The 19,502-nt window shown below is 38.8% G+C and overlaps 1 protein-coding gene across 1 annotated transcript in view; it reads right to left on the bottom strand.

Moving 5' to 3' along the window:
* The window catches only part of ITPR2 (inositol 1,4,5-trisphosphate receptor type 2), a 467,092-nt gene that overhangs the window by 105,087 nt on the left and 342,503 nt on the right, over nucleotides 1-19,502 (bottom strand). The window contains exons 46-47 of the mRNA XM_012739535.3: nucleotides 5,800-5,907; nucleotides 527-719 (exon numbers count right to left, since the gene is read on the bottom strand). Of these exons, the coding sequence (XP_012594989.3) occupies nucleotides 527-719; nucleotides 5,800-5,907 (301 nt within the window). The remainder of the gene's footprint in view (nucleotides 1-526; nucleotides 720-5,799; nucleotides 5,908-19,502) is intronic.

Raw genomic sequence — 19,502 nt, 5'->3', positions numbered from 1 at the left:
AGTTATTTAAATATAAGTATTATAAAATGTGTAGCTTGTTTGGTCTGGAGAGGTAAAGATATGGTAAAAGGATCATTCTCAGAAAAACATTAAACCAGCTACTCCATCACAGGACAACAGAGGAAGAGCGTGCTGGTGCCCAGGTCTCTCCACCCTGTTCACTGATTGTTAAGGCCAGTCAGGGCCCATTCACGGACTTCAAACCTGCAGCTGTTCAGCAGTTGACACATACAGCTGCAACCTTGCAATTCATGATATCTATGTTTTAAAAAATAGGATCATCAGTAAAAGATGATCTAATTAGTCAAGGCTTTCTGTTTTCATTAAGCTGCAGGTGCCTCGGCTCTAGTCGTAGACTAAGCTGATGCTCTGAAGCCTACAAGTGATTTCAGTAACAGCGGACTGGCAAGAAATTTAAAAAAAAAAAAAATAAATAAAACTTAAATGAATTGCCATCATGTGTCCAAAAATGCCAATTTATCTTTCATTATGCACAAAACTAACCCTTTCGATTTATTGTACTTACTCCTGATTTTCTTCTGCCACTTCATTTCATTGTAGAGATCTTCTGTCTGCTGGAAGAAGTCATTCACTTTACTTCCTTGTTCGTCCCTCTCAGTGGTGTTGAACACACGGCACTTGGATTCTCGAGTGAGATATTCACATATGTTGGGAACTGGAAAAACTATTTGCTCCATAGTCCTATCATGCCGAACAATCTGAAAACAGTAATTCACATTCGTTTTTAGCCTTCTGGACACCTCGGTCTTAAGAGTATTTTTTTTGTTGTTGTTCTTAGCGTGAGTTTATTGATGATATTTTATGAGTTCAGTTATGAAAGATACGCCAGCTTGAAATATCTAAAATAGTCCTTGACTGTTTTTTATCTTTAAATAGGATAAGTTAATTGACTTTTATATCATAAACACTATACACCGTGATACAAACCACAAAAACTAAAGTCTTTCTTTCCGTACTGATTTGTGGCCTGTTAGGAACCGGGTGGCACAGCAAGAGGTGAGCCAGTGAAGCTTCTTCTGTATTTACAGCCGCTCCCCACTGCTCACATCACCACGTAAGCTCCACCTCCTGCCAGATCAACAGCGGCATTCGATTCTCATAGCAGCATGAACCACACTGCAAACTGAGCATGGAGGGGATCTAGGCTGCACGCTCCTTGTGAGAATCTAATGCTGATGATCTGAGGTGGAGCTGAGGGGGTGATGCTAGCGCTGGGGAGCAGCTGCAAATACAGATTATCATTAGCAGAGAGGTTTGACTGCACAATAAATTTAATGCACTTGAATCACCCCCAAATCATCACTCCCATGGAAAAATTGTCTTCCATGAAACCGGTCCCTGGTACCAAAATCAGTTGGGGACCATATCATTAAAATGGTCTCCTATGCACGGTAAAACATATTTTTGTAGGTACGATATCCATTTAAACATATACCCATATGGAAGTGTTCATCATTTTGAACCTCTCTTATTTGTGACCATTCAACTTTAGACAAAAATACCAGGCTGAATATTTTCATACAGCTTCACTATGCAACAAGGGTGTATATAGCCCAAATGTTAGGATTCGTATTTATAGAAAGTGCCTCAGTCCTCGGGAATTAATAAGGATTGGCCTAAGCCAGAAGAGTAATTCTATTTCCCCCTGCCACTGACTGGTGGGCATGGGACCTGGTTCTGGGGAATGAGGCATAAAGAGAAATCTCCGGGGGGGAGGGGGGGACGGGGGAAGGAGCTTCCAGGAAAGAGTTTGCTTCCTAGTAAAGGCAGAGCAAAATAACGAAAACCGAAACTCACAAAACAAATGTGTGTTTTTGGGGGTTTTTTTGCTTGTAAATTCTTTCTTCTTGCTTAGGACAAAACGTAATATAAAAGTGTGATGCTTGAAACTTTGATGGCCATTTTGGAACCATGAGATGACATATCACCAGCATGGTAAGGAACCTGGCAGAAAGATGGGACAAGACTGTGTGTCTGAAGACATCATTGAGTCACTGAATCAATTATAGAACCACTGGTACCTCCGGACTTCCAATAAGATGATAAAATATTTTTATTATCTAAATAATTGTCAGTCCAGTAGTCTATTGAACTTGTAACTAATTGTGTCCTAAATGATATGTCATATATTCAAACTATATACTAGACTATTGTCATAAAACAAATAAGATGAAATTTAGTAGTGGTAAATAAATAAAAATTCCTGCACATGGGTTAAAAAAAATTAATTGTACAAAATAATTGAACATATTTGGTATGAAAAGCAACCATATGGAAAAAAAGGCTTGATCCAACAGTGTCAAATATTTTTCAAAAATCTCACCACACATTAAAGCAATAGTATCTTGATGATTATAAGCCAAGCTACTCAATCCCTTTATGAAACATCATGTTTGATTCTAGTTGTCACACTTTACAAAGGGCATTGACAAACTGGAGGGGTTATTGAAGGAAATGGAAATGTGCTAGCTGAAAAAAATCCCAATATGGATAATTTTTCAATATATTTATTCAACAAATGTCTATTCTGTCCTTACATGAGGCATTTTGGGGGATTCAATGTGATAACACAAGAATCCCAATCTAGAAGAGCTTGCAGTTTGGTAATCATGATAGTTCTTCAAATATTAGAGCCAAGCTCTCATGTTGAGAGAGGAACAAATGTCCTAAATAGTGGGTGAACATTAAAGTGGGCTAATGTGAACTCTTTATTTTTTAAAAAATCTCTAATTATTAGAGTTGTTTAAAATTGGATCAGTTTCCTCCTGAAGTAGTGAGATCTCTACCATAGGAAGAATTTAAAGTAGAAGCAGATCATTACTGGGCAATTCTTTCTTGGATAGGGCATTAGACACAAGGCCCTTCCTATTCCCTAGAGTCTAAGTCTAAGACCATAACTATTATTCCCAACAATATTAATTATTATGGTTATGTTCCAGGCAGTGTTCAGTTTTGGAAATACAAAGATGATGGGAACCAGTGCCTGCCTCAAGTAGGAGATAAGTGACATACATGATGCTAACAGTATTCCAATGTGATAAATAGTGAACTAAAAGAATGACCAAACTTCCGTGGAAGCATACCCAGTGGGATGAAGTTGATGAGTGCTTGCAGGAAGGAAGGGAGGCTTTTCTCTGAGTAGGTCATATGAGCTGGGTTTGGGACGAGCATGAGAATTGGTTAATGAGAAGAATTTAGGTCATCAGCTCAGACCATTCCTTTGAAATCTGGACTTCTACATCCAACTTCATGGATGTCTCAGAGTCCTCTCAAATTCTATCTACTCAAGAGTGAACAAGTAATCTTCTTCTACGTTTTAACTGCCAAACCTCACTCTCTCTTAGAATTTCCATGGCACCAACTTCTTTCTATTTATTCAAACCAGTAGCTCAGGGGCATCCTTTTCCACACCATTTTTTTTTAAACCTTACGTGTGCAATCCAACTTTAAGCCCTGTCAGTATATCTAGATATGTATTTCTGTATATAAAAATATATCTCTATATATGTATATGTATGTGTGCTGTGTGTGTGTATGCAAGTATTTTCCTGTACAGCCATCTTTAATACCACCATCTCTCACGTTTGCTATTATATCTTCCATCTAATCTACTTGTATTCTCCACCCATTCTTTTTTTGTGTGTGAGTTTTTTTTTCCAGCATATTATGGGGGTATAAATTTTAAGGTTTCAATAAATGCCCTTTCCCCCCTCCCCCCTCGAGTCAGACCTTCAAGAGTGACCATCCCCCAAACATTGCACATCTCACTCATTATGTATGTATATACCCGCCCCCCTCCCCCCTGCCCAATACTCTATTACTGTAGTACCTATGTGTCCACTTAGGTGCTGCTCAGTTAATACCAGTTTGCTGGTGAGTCCATTCTTTTTTTTTTATTCCTTTCTCCAAACAACAACCAGAGTGATCTTTTGAAAAGAGCCATCCCCTTCCTATGTTCTTTCACACCTTCCCTTCATTTACGTTCTTCTATCTGAAATCCCCTGCCTGGAAGAGAATCTTGTATTCAGCCTTTAATATATTCTTACTGGCAACATTCCCTGTGAAATCTATCCTGAAATTTCTCAGGCACAACTAATTACTATTTTCTCTACATTTCCTTGGCCCTTTGTTTATACACTTACTCACTTCTATATGTGTGAATTAGTAGAGAGTAAGTAAGTGCTCACTAAACATTTGCCAAATATATGTATTTACAACTGAACCTCTCCTCACTGCTAGAAATCAACAAATCCACCTCAGACAACAGCCCCCTGTCCCATAGGTATTAACCAACCCCCCCTATCTACCTGGCCTGCCACTCTACCTGCTATTCCCTGTCTCTTCTGATCTCTTAGGTTTGTACTCTGACCTCTGGGACCTTCCTTAGGGCCGTTGTGGCTTGATGATCTATTTGTGTCAATTTCTCCAGTTTCCTGACTCTGCCAGCCTCCTGTTTCCTCAGCAGCTGATGCAGTGAGCAGTGTTTTTGCTGCTGGTCCAGCTCATGGGTTCCACTGGGTCCATCTGACACCAAAGCTCTGGTACTATTCGTGTTTATAAATGTGAGCAAGGGTTCTGTTTTCTGACACAAGACAATAATGCTCATTATTCCCAAGGTTTGGCAATAATAAACAATAAGGTGTAGGGATGATATATCCTGAGAGTAAAGAGCAGTGACGCCCATCATGCACTCTGCTGAAAACTAAGAAATACCTGCCAAAATGAATGAATGTATGAATGTAAATTAGGAGTGACAAGCATCAACTGCTCTGCTCACTTCTGCCTGATTAGCTCTGCCAACTAGTGTCAAAATGATACCATAGCTAGTAAATGACAGCCAGCTGGGTCTCAGAACACAGGATGGTAAGTCCATTTTGACTCCTGAACTGCCACTGGCCATTAAATAAGGTCTCATTTATGGGGGTGGAGGGGGCTGATTGCTGCATACTGGAAACAGAAACTGCTAAAACCATTCCAAGGTTATGCTAGCAATAGGAAAAACTTTATTTGTGCCCTCCAATGTTGTCTACACTTTTGAATACTTAGAGAGCTCTACTTCAATAAGCCTTCCACAGTTTTTGAAAAGAAACCTCATCTCAAATGATGGCTTCTATTATAATCATCCTATCTCTAAAACACCACTGTTCTGCAGTGATCACTTCTATGACCAAAAGAAAAAGAATCAAAAAATAGATCTGTTAATTATAGTGTTCAACAGGGATCTGAGGGGGGGAGACCCACAGCTTAAGGATGTGATGAGTTTTGTAGGGGGGGAAGGATTACTTCTATCCCTTTTTAGGGAGAGGTAAAGAAACACACTATAACCAAAATGGCTAAAAAAAAAAAAAATTTTGTTAATGGGAGGTGAACAGGTGGAAGGAGAGAGAAAGAGAAGGGTACGCACTTTCATGGTGGGTGCAGGGCGCACCACTTGGAGACTGGACACGCTTGAAGCTCTGGCAGAGCGGGATGGGGAGGGGGACAGGGGCAAGATATGTAACCCTAACAATATTTGCACCCACAGAATTTGGGAAAATAATAAATATAAAAAATAAAATGTACATATAGTGTTGATTAAAAAAAAAGACAACTTTGACAACATGTACACCTCAGTTTCTTATAGATAACTCCTCACTCATCTTCTAGTGTTTACTTTTCAGTTTAAATCGCTCAATTCTGCTTCATTGTTCTAAAAAAAAAATTATGACAGTGTTCTAAAGTAGAAAATGAACATATCTTTTCACAGTTGGTCCCTTTCAAGAGATAATAGATGGTTACCTCAATCTGTGCAGTGTGGTTGGCATAATACTTTAAGGCTTCATCTCCTTCGTCTGGATCCGATCCTGGCTTGAGCATCTGCTGCAATAGTCTGTTGTGGCGTGCCAACTAGAGAGAAGGAAAAAGATAAAGGTTTTAAGGTTTCTTCTTCCCCTTTCCTGGGGTCGAACTCTGAAATTACTTTTGTCCGCTTGCACACGTAGCTTTACAGTCCTGAGGCTAAGGGCAGTCAGTTATATTTCAAGAAAGCATCGTCTATATTAGAAAGGCATACATAGTGAAATCACAAAGATCAGCTATTAATATTTGTTGATTAAATTTTTATATCTTCAATAACATGAGACTGTGCCAGGAAGAAATACAGTGACATATAATTGATAGTCCCCATCCTAAATTTAAACTATAGGCACATATAAGACAACTTGATCAACAGTGCAATAGATCAGTGGGTAGTAGCTAGTGAAAACAATATAAATAGTAGCTTCCTATATGCACATAAATAGGTATCTGTATTTCAGAAGAGTTCCTCTTATGACATCTAATCAAAGCTCTACATTAGTAGCTTGTACTAAAGGCCTATGTTTCTGCAACTTGGCATGTCAAAATTGGTGCTTTATGGGTATAGATTTCAATTTTATTAGAATTGAAATTGGGCATTTAAAGAATAAAAATTTCACTGTAAATTATTTTAAACTGCTGGCGGTAGAAGGGATCTTTCTCATTTGAATGTCCATGGAAATTGTTGGCTAGTTCTCTCACTTTATAGATAATTAATACATATTGCCTTCAGATGTCTCTTTTATGGTTGTCATGAACAATTCCTGAAACTCTGCAATGTCTTTAACCTTTCAAATATTCTGTTAATGCCTCAAGTTCCCCGAGGGCTTCTAGTGACAAAGACTCTGCCATGTATTAATAATTCTCTTACTCCTAGCACAGAGCCTGCCTTCAACTCTGTGCCAGGCACTATCTCAAGCACTCTAAGTACACGATCTTGTTTGATCCTACTAAAAAATCCTGGGGTAGGTACTCTTCTTATGCCTACTGTACAGATGAGGAAACTGAGGCACAGAGAGTATAAGGAACTTATTTGTGACAACATAGCTAGAAAATAGTAGAGCCAGAATTAAACTCAGGCAGTACAGCTCCAGAGTCAGTATTTTATCGACATTATAGAGCAATAACTGTCTCCTGTTATTCATGAGATCTTAATACCAATTATGATGATAAAGAATGGAGATAAATTTTTAAACAATAATCCAGAATGTATAAAACCAAATTAACATTATCCTTGTAAATGACAACCTGGTAAGTTAAACATTCATTCCATTGATTCTGCTGTAGAGCAAATCATTTTTGAAACTATTATTTTAGAATTGGCTTTCAGGCCCTCATTTATTAACCACTCAAGAAAACCATTTCCTATTTTATATTTGCATTTTATTTTCAACTAAATGTGAATTATACAGATTTTTTTTTTTTTTTTGAGACAAGGTCTCCCTCTGTCACCTGGGCTGGAGTGCATGCAGTAGCGTCATCATACTCACTGCGACCTCAAACTCCTGGGCTCAAGTGATTCTCTTGCTTCAGCCCCCCAAGTAGCTAGGAATATAGCATGTGTCACTATGCCTGGCTAATTTTTTACTTTTTGTAGAGACAGGCGTCTTGCTTTTGTTCAGGCTGGTCTCAAACTTCTGACCTCAAGCAATCCTCCCACCTCAGCCTCCCAAAGTGCTAGTATTATAGGCATGAGCCACTGTGCCTGGCTAAATTATACAGATTTTTATTACAAACTGTAGTCACAAAACTTGTGACTTGTAGTAGGTGTTTCTAAAAATCTAAACAGGTTTCAAAGGACAAAATTATTGTAACATTCAGGCACTTTAGCATGTTTTAAGAAGTGGCGAGAAGTAGACAGTTCTTGAAGGTAAAACTGACATGATTTGTTTACAGATTGGATCTTGGGCCCAAAAGAAAGACAAAAATTAATGATGATCACTCCAAAATTTGACCCGAGCAACAAAAAGTTTGGAAATGCCATTTACTAATGCAAAAGGAGCACACTTAAGGGGAGAAAATCAGGACTTTGGACACAAGAAGCTTTAAAAATCATCCAAGAGGAAATGAGGAGCAGGCTGCTGGATATGTTTGTCAAGAATTCAGGGCAGAGGTTGGGGCTGGAGCTGGACATTTGAGAGTCATCAGTACATGGCTGATCTTTAAAATCGTGAGCCTTAATGAGATCACCTAAAAGTGAGTGTAGACAGAAAAATCAGGTCCACAGAACTCCAGCAGAGGTTAGGAAGATGAAAGACACCAGCAAAGAAGACTGAGGACAGTGGTTAAGCAAGGTAGGAGCAAAAGCAGTGCAATCAGGTGTCACAGCAGCCAAGTGAAGGAAGACTTCAAGATGCAGAGTGATCGTCTGCATCAAATGCTGCTGATAAGTCCAATCAAATGAGGACTGGGAGATGTCATTTGGTTTAGAAACGTAGAAATCACGGATACGCTTGACAGCAGTATCAGTATGTTTAGGAAGTGCTGGAGAGCAAAGATCAATTGCAGTGAGTTTAAATAAGAATGGGAGGAGAGGCATAAACAATGAGTGTGAGCATAGGCAACTCTTGAGGACTACTGCTGTAGGGAGGAGCCAAGAAATAGGACGGTGCCTGGATAAAAAGGGCAGGGTAAAATGGTGATTTTCTAAAATGTAGGAAATGCAACATCATGTTTGCTTGATTTTGAGACAAAGGGAACATTTCCCAGCTAGAGCAACATCTTGACTAGATGAAAGCCAGCCAGGCTCAGTGGCTCACGCCTGTAATCCTAGCACTCTGGGAGGCCGATGTGGGGGGATTGCTCGAGGTCAGGAGTTGAAGACCAACCTGAGCAAGAGCAAGACCCTGTCTCTACTATAAGTAGAAAGAAATGAATTGGCCAACTAGTATATATAGAAAAAATTAGCCGGGCATGGTGGCACATGCCTGTAGTCCCAGCTACTTGGGAGAGGCTGAGGCAGCAGGATCGCTTGAGCCCAGGAGTTTGAGGTTGCTGTGAGCTAGGCTGATGCCATGGCACTCACTCTAGCCTGGGCAACAAAGCAAGACTCTGTCTCACAAAAAAAAAAAAAAAAAAAAAAAGAAAAGAAAGAAAGAAAGTGGAATGATCCAGTACATTGGTAGAAAGGTTTGCCTTAGATAGAAACAAATTCACCCTCAGTGACAGCAGAGAGTATGGGCACAGATTCAGGAGTTTCGGGAGTTGTGATGCTGGGAACACAAGGAAGTTCTTTTCTAGTTACTTTTTTCTTCTTAGTGAACTAGGAAGCTGATAATGAGGATGAGAGAGGAGGTGTTGGATATTTGATGAAGGGAAGCTATGAAATGGTCAGCTAGGGCAAGTGAATGGACTTGGCAACTACAGTAGGATTGCCAGGAAGCCTTTATGTCACGGTCAAAGCGAGGCCAGCAGGCACGTTTGTGTTTTCTTCTCCAGCAGTGCTCAACTGTCTGGGTGCAGGCGTAGAGTAGGCAGAGAGCTATAATTAATGAGATTTGCCGTTTTGTTGGGTGAGGTCAACAACACACAAAAAAGAGGCACACGGATATTAAGGGTTCATGAGGGAATTTAAATGGGACCATAGAATCTAAGCTGGATGAAGAAGGAAGTGAAGCCACGAGGGATAATGAAAAGGTGGTAGGATCAATGAATTATAGCTTCTAACATACTTTAAAAATAAAACGTGTTGGAGCTGGGTGCTAGAAGGAAGTGCTAGTCAGAGAGGGATATTAGAAATGGAGCAAATTGGGAGAGCGCAGGTACAGTGATCAGTGATGACCAGGTTTTAAGTGTGCCCGTGTATCTATCATATAACTGCTTCTCACTTCTCTTCCACTACCCTGGTCCTAGCCAGCACCTCCTCTCACTCAAAGTGGTGCAATGGCCTTCTAATTGGTCTTCCTGCTCCCTTTGGTCCCTAGAGTCTAGGTTAACACAGGAGCCAGAGCCATCCTTTAAATCAGACCATGTCTCTCTTCTGCTTGGAACCCTCCAATGGCTGTCACCTCACCTAGCACCAGAGCCACATTCTCACTTTGTTGACTTTTATTTACTCTCTCTCCCTATAGAAAGTAAGCTTATATTCTTACAGGACAGATTTTCACTTGTTTTGTTCACTGCTATATGTCTAAGGCTTGGAACTCATAGTAAGTGCTCAATACCTATTTGTTTAACCAACTGAATTTAAACATCAGAATTCTTTAAATCTTAAATAATTGATAGCCTCCCAAGATGAGATAGTAATTTGAATAATTTCTCATCAGTTTTTTTAATTGAAAAGCTTTGACTTATCTATGGTCACTTTATAGGGTCAAAAATTGCTAAAATTATTTTAAGGAACCAATAATGTATGTGAATTAATAGTGAAAAAACCTATACAATAATTTTCAGTTAGTATATCTTGCTTTGCACAAGCATTTTAAGGCTTCTCTCCTCCCTGTAGTCTTAATGAGAGGATTCTGCATTTGTCTTGTTTTATTGCAAAAAAGAGGCATTCTATTATAAAAGGCACTAAAAATATTAAACACTTAGGCCTCCTGTCACATGTTCAAAGTGTTAGAACAATATTTTCATTCATGATTATATAAATAATCTATATACCTCTTGGAAAATTTGAAATAAACTTTTAAAAAGTAATAAAAACAAAATAGAGCTAACTGTACCATTTTTTCTACCTGGGCATCTTTTATATTCTTTGTGACAGGCCTTTCCTCACCAAGCAGCCTTGTTTGCTTTTCCCTATTCCATGTTCAGATAGTGCCCTACACATATCTATATAATGAAATCTCTCATGTTGTATCTTAGTAACTATTATTTCTCTCCAGTGGGCTGTGACATCCTTAAGAAAAAGGCCTTGTCTTATTCATCTCTGTATTCTCAGAGCCAAACAGAACTTGGTACATAAAATAGACTCAATACTCAATGAAGAAATGGGTTAATCAATGACATACATTCATATGTTGTAATGAGCAAGGACTCAAGTCTCGATGAATTTTCTGTTTCCTCTTCTATAAAGAGGAAAGGCAAAGAAATCAGAAATTGTAAATCAGATGATGGTACAAATTCCAGTGTTTGTAGAAATAAGATATTTTAATATTTTTTATCATTTCATAGTTATTTATGGACTTATACTATACTCGTATTTTTCTTGTTTCATAGTTATTTATATATATATAAATATTTATAGATTTCTGTACATGTTTATGAGATATATTCTGACAGATTATAAGCTATTTGGAGAAAGGGACTGGGTACTCATAAATGTTGACTGAACCCCTATATGATAAAGCAAGGATAGTATCCTTATTAAATAGACAAAATATAAAATAATTAAGGAATATCTCAATGACTCTGAAATGCACAAAAATGACTGGTATCAATATAAAGCTTTCTTGGTACAAATTAATAATTCACTAAAAGCACAATACAGTGTCTCAGAGAGCAATTAACATATGCTCAATAGTTTTTAAAATATTAACTCCCCTATGTATGCAATTCTATTAAAAATTCTGTAGAGTGACAGCACTGTCAACCAAAGACATTTAGTTGCCTCAGTTACGGGCTCTTCAGATACATTATGTCTAGTATACCCTGTCAGGTACCCTTTTATATGACATCAAAAAAAAAAAAAAAAAAAAAGCCAGTATCCAAAGAAGCAATAGCAACCTGAGCAACATAGCAAGACCTCATCTCTACAAAAGAATAGAAAGCTAGGTATGGTGGCAGACGCCTGTAATCCCAGTTACCTGGAAGGCTGAAAAGCAGGAAGATCACTTGAGTCCAGGAATTTGAGGTTGCAATGAGCTATGATGACACCACTACACTCTACCCTGGGCAACAGAGCAAGACCCTATCTTAAAAAAAAAAAAAAACACAAAGAAGCAATAGCACCAGTAACTATTATGTGCTTTGGAAACCAAAGATAAAAATATCTTGGTAAGTTTCTAGACGAGTATGGCACATCTGTGGGGAGTTGTCACAGTAAGAAATCTAATTTAAAGTCTAATTAAAAACTGAAAAACAGCTAATGAAGATATTCAAGGACAGCCATCTCATGATACCCAACTTTACCATTGACAGAGACTCTCACAATAGGACTTGAAATTAACGGATGTCACTATACAACATGGTCCAGAAAACCAACCAACAATCAATATTAGTAATAATGAGAGTTTGAACCTGGGCAACTGCACTGAATGTTAAAAGGGAACAATGCCATAGGTGGGAAACCAAGGGGTCCTAGAAACACTTGCAATCCACAACAATTGTTATGAACCAGAACAGTAGCAATTGTTTTATATATGGTGCGGAAATGGTGCCTATCTACTTAGTATGTTGTGTCGGAAGAATTTTACCAATAGAAAACACTTATATCAGGTCATTATTACCAATAGGAAAACTAGGACTGCAATAATTTATCACACATCATAATAAAGTTTTACAACAAAATGCGATATAACACAGAGACAGATATAGTATATGCGTATACATTAGTGAGGAAGAGATCCATAGAATTGGTGGATAGTTAGCCTTATGAAAGAACAAAGGTATATTACCCACAGGGAAAGACCATCAAGAAGGCCTAGAGATTCTTTGATGATGTGTTGGGGAAAAAAATCATGCACCTCATTATCAAGCATGACACTGTGATTTAGTTAAGTATAGAAGCAAATGCAAAACAGGAATAAAACCATGTATATGTATATATTCATAAAATACATACACACGTAAGTATAAACATTATACCTTAACACACATAACTTGCAGCAGGGTCTTTGAGCAACACCATGTAGCTTTTGAAGCCAAGATTGGGCAATAAAGAATGACAGACCTCTGGGCTTTTCATTTTTAGTGGCATCCTTTATTAAATGACTTCACATTTATCTTCTTACCATTAGGATATTAATGTTCCTTTCAGTTTGGATCCAAGTAAGGACAGAGTAAAAAAAAATCAAGAAATTGTGCTTGAATGATATTTAACAATAATCATTCCTGGGTTCTTTTTATCTGTGGATTTTTTTTTTTGTATAAGTTCTACTTTTATGAATTGCTAAAACTATGACACAGCAATTGGCTTTTCCAAGATCACAAAGTGAGCTGAAGCCTGAAGTCATAATAACTGTGTTGTAAGTTGATATTAATAATTGTACAGTGCTCTCTTACCAAACACTGCTCCTATTTGAAGCAGGGGGAAATCAGAAGAGGACATAAACTAATGTTTTACTTATCCTGATGTGTAAAATACGGAAACCCTCTGTTTTAAAAACATCTATCTTCCTTTGATTTTGTGATCCCATTATGTGCAAATCACAGTTCTAGCTACTGTGCGATTATAGAGATAAGCAGACTTATTTTCTCCTTTTAAGCGAGCTACTTTCTAGCTGAAGGAATTAAAACAAGGATAGAAATGTAATTAACATGGAGGGCAGAAAGGGCAGAATTACAAGGAATCACATGTGATTTGGTGGCACTAGGAAAGGAATCATGTAAGAAATACATCTGATAAAGGTTTTAAAGAATGGATAAAGTGGCCCCAGGTAGAAGGGAAGAGGAAAGGATGGCATGAGGATGCAATTCTGCATAGAGAAAGGGATCTACAGGTGCCACGTCACAGGGACGTAAATGAGAGGCAGGACTGGGAAGAGAATTTGCAGCCACACTCAGTGCCTGTGAGGAGTTCAGATACAGAACACTGTGGGGGAGTGAACTGTGTCCAACTAAACCAATGAGATATCTATGCTCAAATCCTACCCCCTGCTACCTATGAATGTGATCTTATTCCGAATTAGGATCTGTGCAAATGCATCAATAACAAAGTTAACTGAGGCCACACTGGATTAGGGTAGGCCTTAACCCAAGGACGAGTGTCCTTATCAAAAGAGGGAAATATGGACACAGACGCACAAAGAGAAGGCCATATAATAGCACAGGAGAGACCGGAGTGATATAAACCAAGGGATGCCAAGAATTGCTGGCAAACACCAGAAACTAGGGAGAGCAAGGAAGGATCCTGCCCCAGAGCCTTTAGAGAGACCATGGCCCTGCTGGTACCTTGACTTAGGACTCCAGCCTCCAGAACTGTAAGATAATACAAATAACAAATACTTGTTGTTGTGAGCTACCAAGTTTGTGGAAATTTGTTACGGCAGACCTAGGAAGTTAATATAAATATAATACAAACCATAAAGGAATTTTTCTCTTAACTGTGGCAAGATGAACTGAGATCCTCTTAACCATGCTTTTCCTTTCTATCAGAAAAGGAATTTGGGGGATCAGAGAGGATCCATGTGGGAATGGTGCCATCTGTCCAGAGCTACTCTCAGAGCTGTTCATAAAGAACAGAGCCCAAAGAAGAAATAACTGTTCTTCCAGAATATCGATGCCTGAATTATTTATGCTGCTAGGAGCGGGGTCAAAGTCATGTCAAAAAGAAGAAAAGGTTTTCTCACATGAGACTGAACCGTGTGGTCTCAGCAAGAAAATATTCACGGTGGCAGGCAGTGTTTGCAGTTAGGCACTTTAGAAAGAAATCGACTTCAGGCACTCCTCGAAGACAGGAGCGCTTCCTATCCACCCCAGTCAGCAGAATCCGGGCAGCAGGAAACCCCAGTAACACCCAGCCTAAGTCTGAGGCTAAACAGTCCATGACACATGCGCAGGGCAGTAAGCAAGGAATCTTCTCTTAAGAAGGAAAGAGTAGTTTCCCCAAGGACAGGGGTGAGATCATCAGAGAGTAGACAAGGATGGGAAAAGCTGGGAGAGAAAAACGGGGAAGAGTATTAGAGAAAGGACTACGGGAAGAGATGAAAGCATTGATTCCCCACCAAAGAGTACAACGGAAGGGACTGCCTTGAAAAAGTAACAAATTTTGTTCTTTCCTAAAAAGTTACTTCTTGTTCTTCTTTTTTCTTTCCCAGACACCCCTTTTCCCTAGTCAAGCACAGCTATCCATTTTGTCTTGAGCAGATTTTGGATCGTAACTAGAGTGGAAAGAGAAAAGAAACAGTGTTCATTTTTCTGAACTTCCAAAGTAGGCTCTTGAGAATCCAGGGAAAGCCCCAAACAAAACACGGCCAAAGAGGAAAAGGTGGTGGTGGACAGGAAACAGAACAGAGGGGTGATCATTCTAAGGAATGCGGTTTGACAAACCTGGGAAAGAGACAGTACGAACTCCTGAGCACCTTGGAAAGGCAGCTGTGGAGGATTTGTGGACCACCAGACCAAAGAATGATAGACTAAAACAAAAGCATGAGATCTTAAGATTGCTTTCCGTCCACATGCACACATGCCCACGTACACACACTCACACACACACAACTATAGAGAAGTAAGGATCCCCTCAGCAGGATCAAAGGAGAGACCCGATGATACGGAAAATGTCGGGTGCTGGGACGCGGCTGCTTGCCGCCTCCCCATTGCTCTGCATCTCCCTGGGCCAGCGCTGTTCGTGGCCAGTTGGAGGGCACGATGCTGGGGCCACTGGAGCCCCGCAGGCCAGAATGGCCTCAGGCCCACGTGCTGCCCCTGTTTTCGGCCATGGCTGCTTGCGTGATCCTGATTGGGTAATTTTTGAATCCCACTGTTTTTGATTGGATGTTAAAGCTTGCTGTTGATTGGATGTTAAAGCTTGATGCTGATTGGATGTTAAAGCTTGTAGTTGATTGGATGCTTTTTGAGCCCTACCAAGGGTATAAAAGCAGGGGGAGACCAAGGAAGGGGCAGAAAAGTCAGAAGATCGGAAGACAGGAAGAGAGCTGTAACACTAGGTGTGCTGTTCTATGACTCTTAGTGTGCTGCTCGGTTCTTTCCCGGTCAAAAGCTGTAACACTAGCTGTACACATTGTCGCAACACCTAGAATGCCAGTATTACTCACTATAGCATCTTTACTCAAGGAGTTTAAAAAACATTATGAGCTCCATCCAATAGCTAAAATAAATCCACTAGGGCTCTTAGAAAACATGTTGTTAATTATTTCCATGATAATGGTGACCAAACTAGGATAAAGATAGGTGCAAAATAACAAGAAATTTACCAGATTTAAAGAATAAGACAAACAACTCTTGCCTTTCAGATGATCTAGACTGCTATTCATTAAGGTCTATCTTAAATTATAATAAAAATCAACAAAAAAATCTTTAGTGGTTATAGTAAATAAATGGCTTATGATAGCTCAACCCTTGAAGCAGGGCAGAGTAAGAGAGAAAAAAAAAGTAAATGGCTCACAAAAAACAATGCATTTTAAAATAATCTAAGACAGTTTTTAGCAAGTAAGCTGTCTTTGTACTATGGGTTTGATATAAAGCATTACAAAGTGTTGTGATGATGAAGCTAGCTTTCCTACCGATTGCTAATGCTCATCCTAATAGTATAGTTCTCAAAATGGGGTCCCTGGGAGAGATGCAAATTCTCAGGCCCCACCTCAGCCCTTCTGAATCAGAAACTCTGTGGGTTGGATCCCAGCAATCTATTTGAGTAAGCCCTCCATGTGATTTCAATCTTGCCAACATTTGTGAACCACTGTTTTAATAGATAGTAGATAACATCACCACAAACAATTCGAATTTATAACCAAAAATCCACCAGGTTTTTTTTCAACTAAAATTAAATATAAAAGAATCAAGTAGGCCAGATGCGGTGGCTCACACCTGTAATTCCAGCACTTTGGGAGGCCAAGGTGGGAGGATAGCTTGAGGCCAGGAATTTGAGATCAGTCTGGGCAACACAGTGAGAAAATTATTTTCTCCACAAAAAATTTTAAAAATTAGCCTGGTGTAGTGGCACATGCCTGTAGTTACAGCTACTCAGGGGGCTGAGGCAGGGGGATTGCTTGAGCCCAGGAGTTTGAGGTTGCTGTAAGCAATGATTGCACCACTGCACTCCAGCCTGGGTGACAGAGCAAGACCCTGTCTCTGAAAAAAAAAAAAAATCAAGTGTTTTTAAAGAAGTTTTTTTCCTTTAAAAACATGCAAGGAAAACATAAACATTTAGATACCCTTAATAACAATAAATTTACAGAACATATTTTCAAAAAAAATTGCCACTGGGGTCAGGCATGTAAAATACATTCCACTGGATTTTCAAAAATGGTTATTTATCATTCATAGCTTCCCATTTCTGAGCTCACTTTGCACTTTGAAAGGATTCCCATACTGCTAGGGTTTGAGTGTGACCCCAGAATTCATGCATTGGAAATATGGTGGCCGATTTGGCCGTATTGGGAGGTGGGGCCCTTGAGAGGTGATTAGGTTGTTGAGAGGAATTATGCCACTCTCGAGAGGGACTGAGTTAATTCTCAGAGAGAGAATGAGTGGGTTCTTGTTCTCCAGGGAATGGATTAGTTACGTGGAGAGCGGATTGTTATAAAACAAGGCCCCCTAGCTCTGGCCTGCTTCCCCTTCTCTTCCACGCCCCAGTCCTCGCAGCCCAAGTCCCTCACCAGAAGCCAAACAGGGGCAGCCAGCCAACCTTGCACTTGCCAGACTCCAGACAAACCTCTTTTCTTTATAAATTACCCAGCCTCAGGTGTTCTGTTACAGCAACAAAAAACAAACCACAACTCATACTAAAATGGTAAAAATTACTTTAATCCCATTAAAGTAAAAAGTCTATAAGGAGGTTTATATAATTATATATACTATATGATAAATATATTAGTTTACAAATTGCTTTATAAGTTTATTACCATGAAAAGAGATGAACAAAATCATCATCTAAAACAAGCTTTTCCTCCACAATTATTTAAGACAAATTTATTCCTTAGTCCAATTTTTCAACTAAAACAGGTTATACCTTCTCTTACTTCAACACTTCAGAAGCTACTTAAGATTTCACAAAGAATTTATCACTTTAATGGAAAATATTGCCCTTTTATATTTTTCATGCAAAATTTAATGAGGTTGAATGCTTCATTGCTTCTGATATCAATGTAAGAATATATATCGATATTTTCTGAATGATTACAACTACATAAAAATAAATGTTATGTATGTAGGTCATCTTATCTGAAAACAGTATTCCACAAAAATATCATAAATTTTAATCATTAATGCGGTGTCCTATCCAGAAGAGTTAAAATATTTGAGTGGGAAAGCAAGAAAAGAAACAAATTCTACATATTAAGTGGGGTTACACAAACTACAGATAAACATTAATAAGAAAGAGAAGGTAGCAAGTGATTTCTGGGAAACCCCAAAATGATGTACACTTGGAGCTTCTGCTTTTATTTTGAAGAACCGATGAAAGAGAGATGTCTCTTCGGCCTGATTTCTTTTTGATGTAACTAAAGGGAGGTCTGAAATTTCTAGATCTCACTATTCATACAGGAAATAATGTATTTTCTACAGATCCAGAGTTGAGAGGATACTATTACTTGAGTTGTTTCTTCAAGCATCCAGGAATAAATTGTTGGATATTTCCATTCATAGCCCTTCCAGCATGAATTTTCAAATATGTTCTGGGAAATACTAGCAGAATGCCAGGATCTTTCTCCATGATGATTCAGATGACACATGAGTGTGAAACAGTTTTCATTTGATTTTAGTGTGTCCCTTAACTAGAACATAAGTCCCAGAAGGGCAGGGATTTTTTTTTGTTCACTGCTACATCCCTGCATCTAGAATAATGTCTGGCACAGACATCGGATGGATGAATGGATAGATGAATTGCACAGAATATTTTTGTGCTTGCTTATCTGTTAGTACAATTTTTAATGATAATTTTGAATTTTTCCAAGAGAAAATTTTTAGAAAATGATGAATTACTTTACAATACAAGGGCTGTCCAGAAAGTATCCAGCTATCGTTAATAAGATGAGAATAGTTTTACATGGCTGAATGTACTTTCCTTGTATGTAAATGTGAAAAATGTTTTAATTCCCATTTCTGGAATAAACTAGTCATTTACTTATTAACAGTAAAGAGAATGGGAATGATAGCATTGTTTATCTCTTAAAAGCATTCTGATTATTTCCCTGCTTTTAGTGATTCTTTTTTTTTTTTTTTACTCAAGGCAAGCACCAAAAGGTTAAGAAAGTCATCTTTCTGAGACCTTAGACCATATTAAAATAGCTCTCGTGGTCGCGTGTGAAAACTTAAGAGAGCTGTTGCTCTCAGAGTAATTGCTGGAGTGAGTGGGCTTATTTCCTGTACTGAGGGGCTCTTTCTGGCTCTGCCACCGACCTTTCATGGCAACACGTTCAAGTCACTTGATCTTTTCATGTTTTAATTTTCCTTGCTGTGAAATAACAATAGTATCTCCAATGACATATCAAAAAGAATTACTGAAGGGTCTGTGCTTTGAATGCGCCTTAAGTTCCTGAGCAGATGAGGCTTAGTGAAGAGCACAGTATTACTATTCCACTCTTCTCTATGATATACCTAATCTGAGTCAATTGCTTTCCTATTGCTCATAGTCTTGACAAAGCCACTTTAAAGTGGGTTAATTAAAGGCTTGAAATCATAATGATGAGTTCCACAACAGTTCTCTCGCACTGCCAGTGTGCTCAGAAATCCAATCTGAAGTGCACAAATTAGCCAGCTGTAAAATCGGGGGTGGAATATGGGGAGGTGAGAAGAAGCAGCTCTACGAGATAATTTTCAGGAACTTTAAGCTCAATTGCTTGAAAGCATTTCAACTTCAGGTTTCT

Source organism: Microcebus murinus, chromosome 10 (genome assembly GCF_040939455.1).
Source record: "Microcebus murinus isolate Inina chromosome 10, M.murinus_Inina_mat1.0, whole genome shotgun sequence".
Lineage (NCBI taxonomy): Eukaryota > Metazoa > Chordata > Mammalia > Primates > Cheirogaleidae > Microcebus > Microcebus murinus.
The sequence above is the reverse complement of the archived record's forward strand: the minus strand, read 5'-3'. Positions and strand labels throughout refer to the sequence as shown.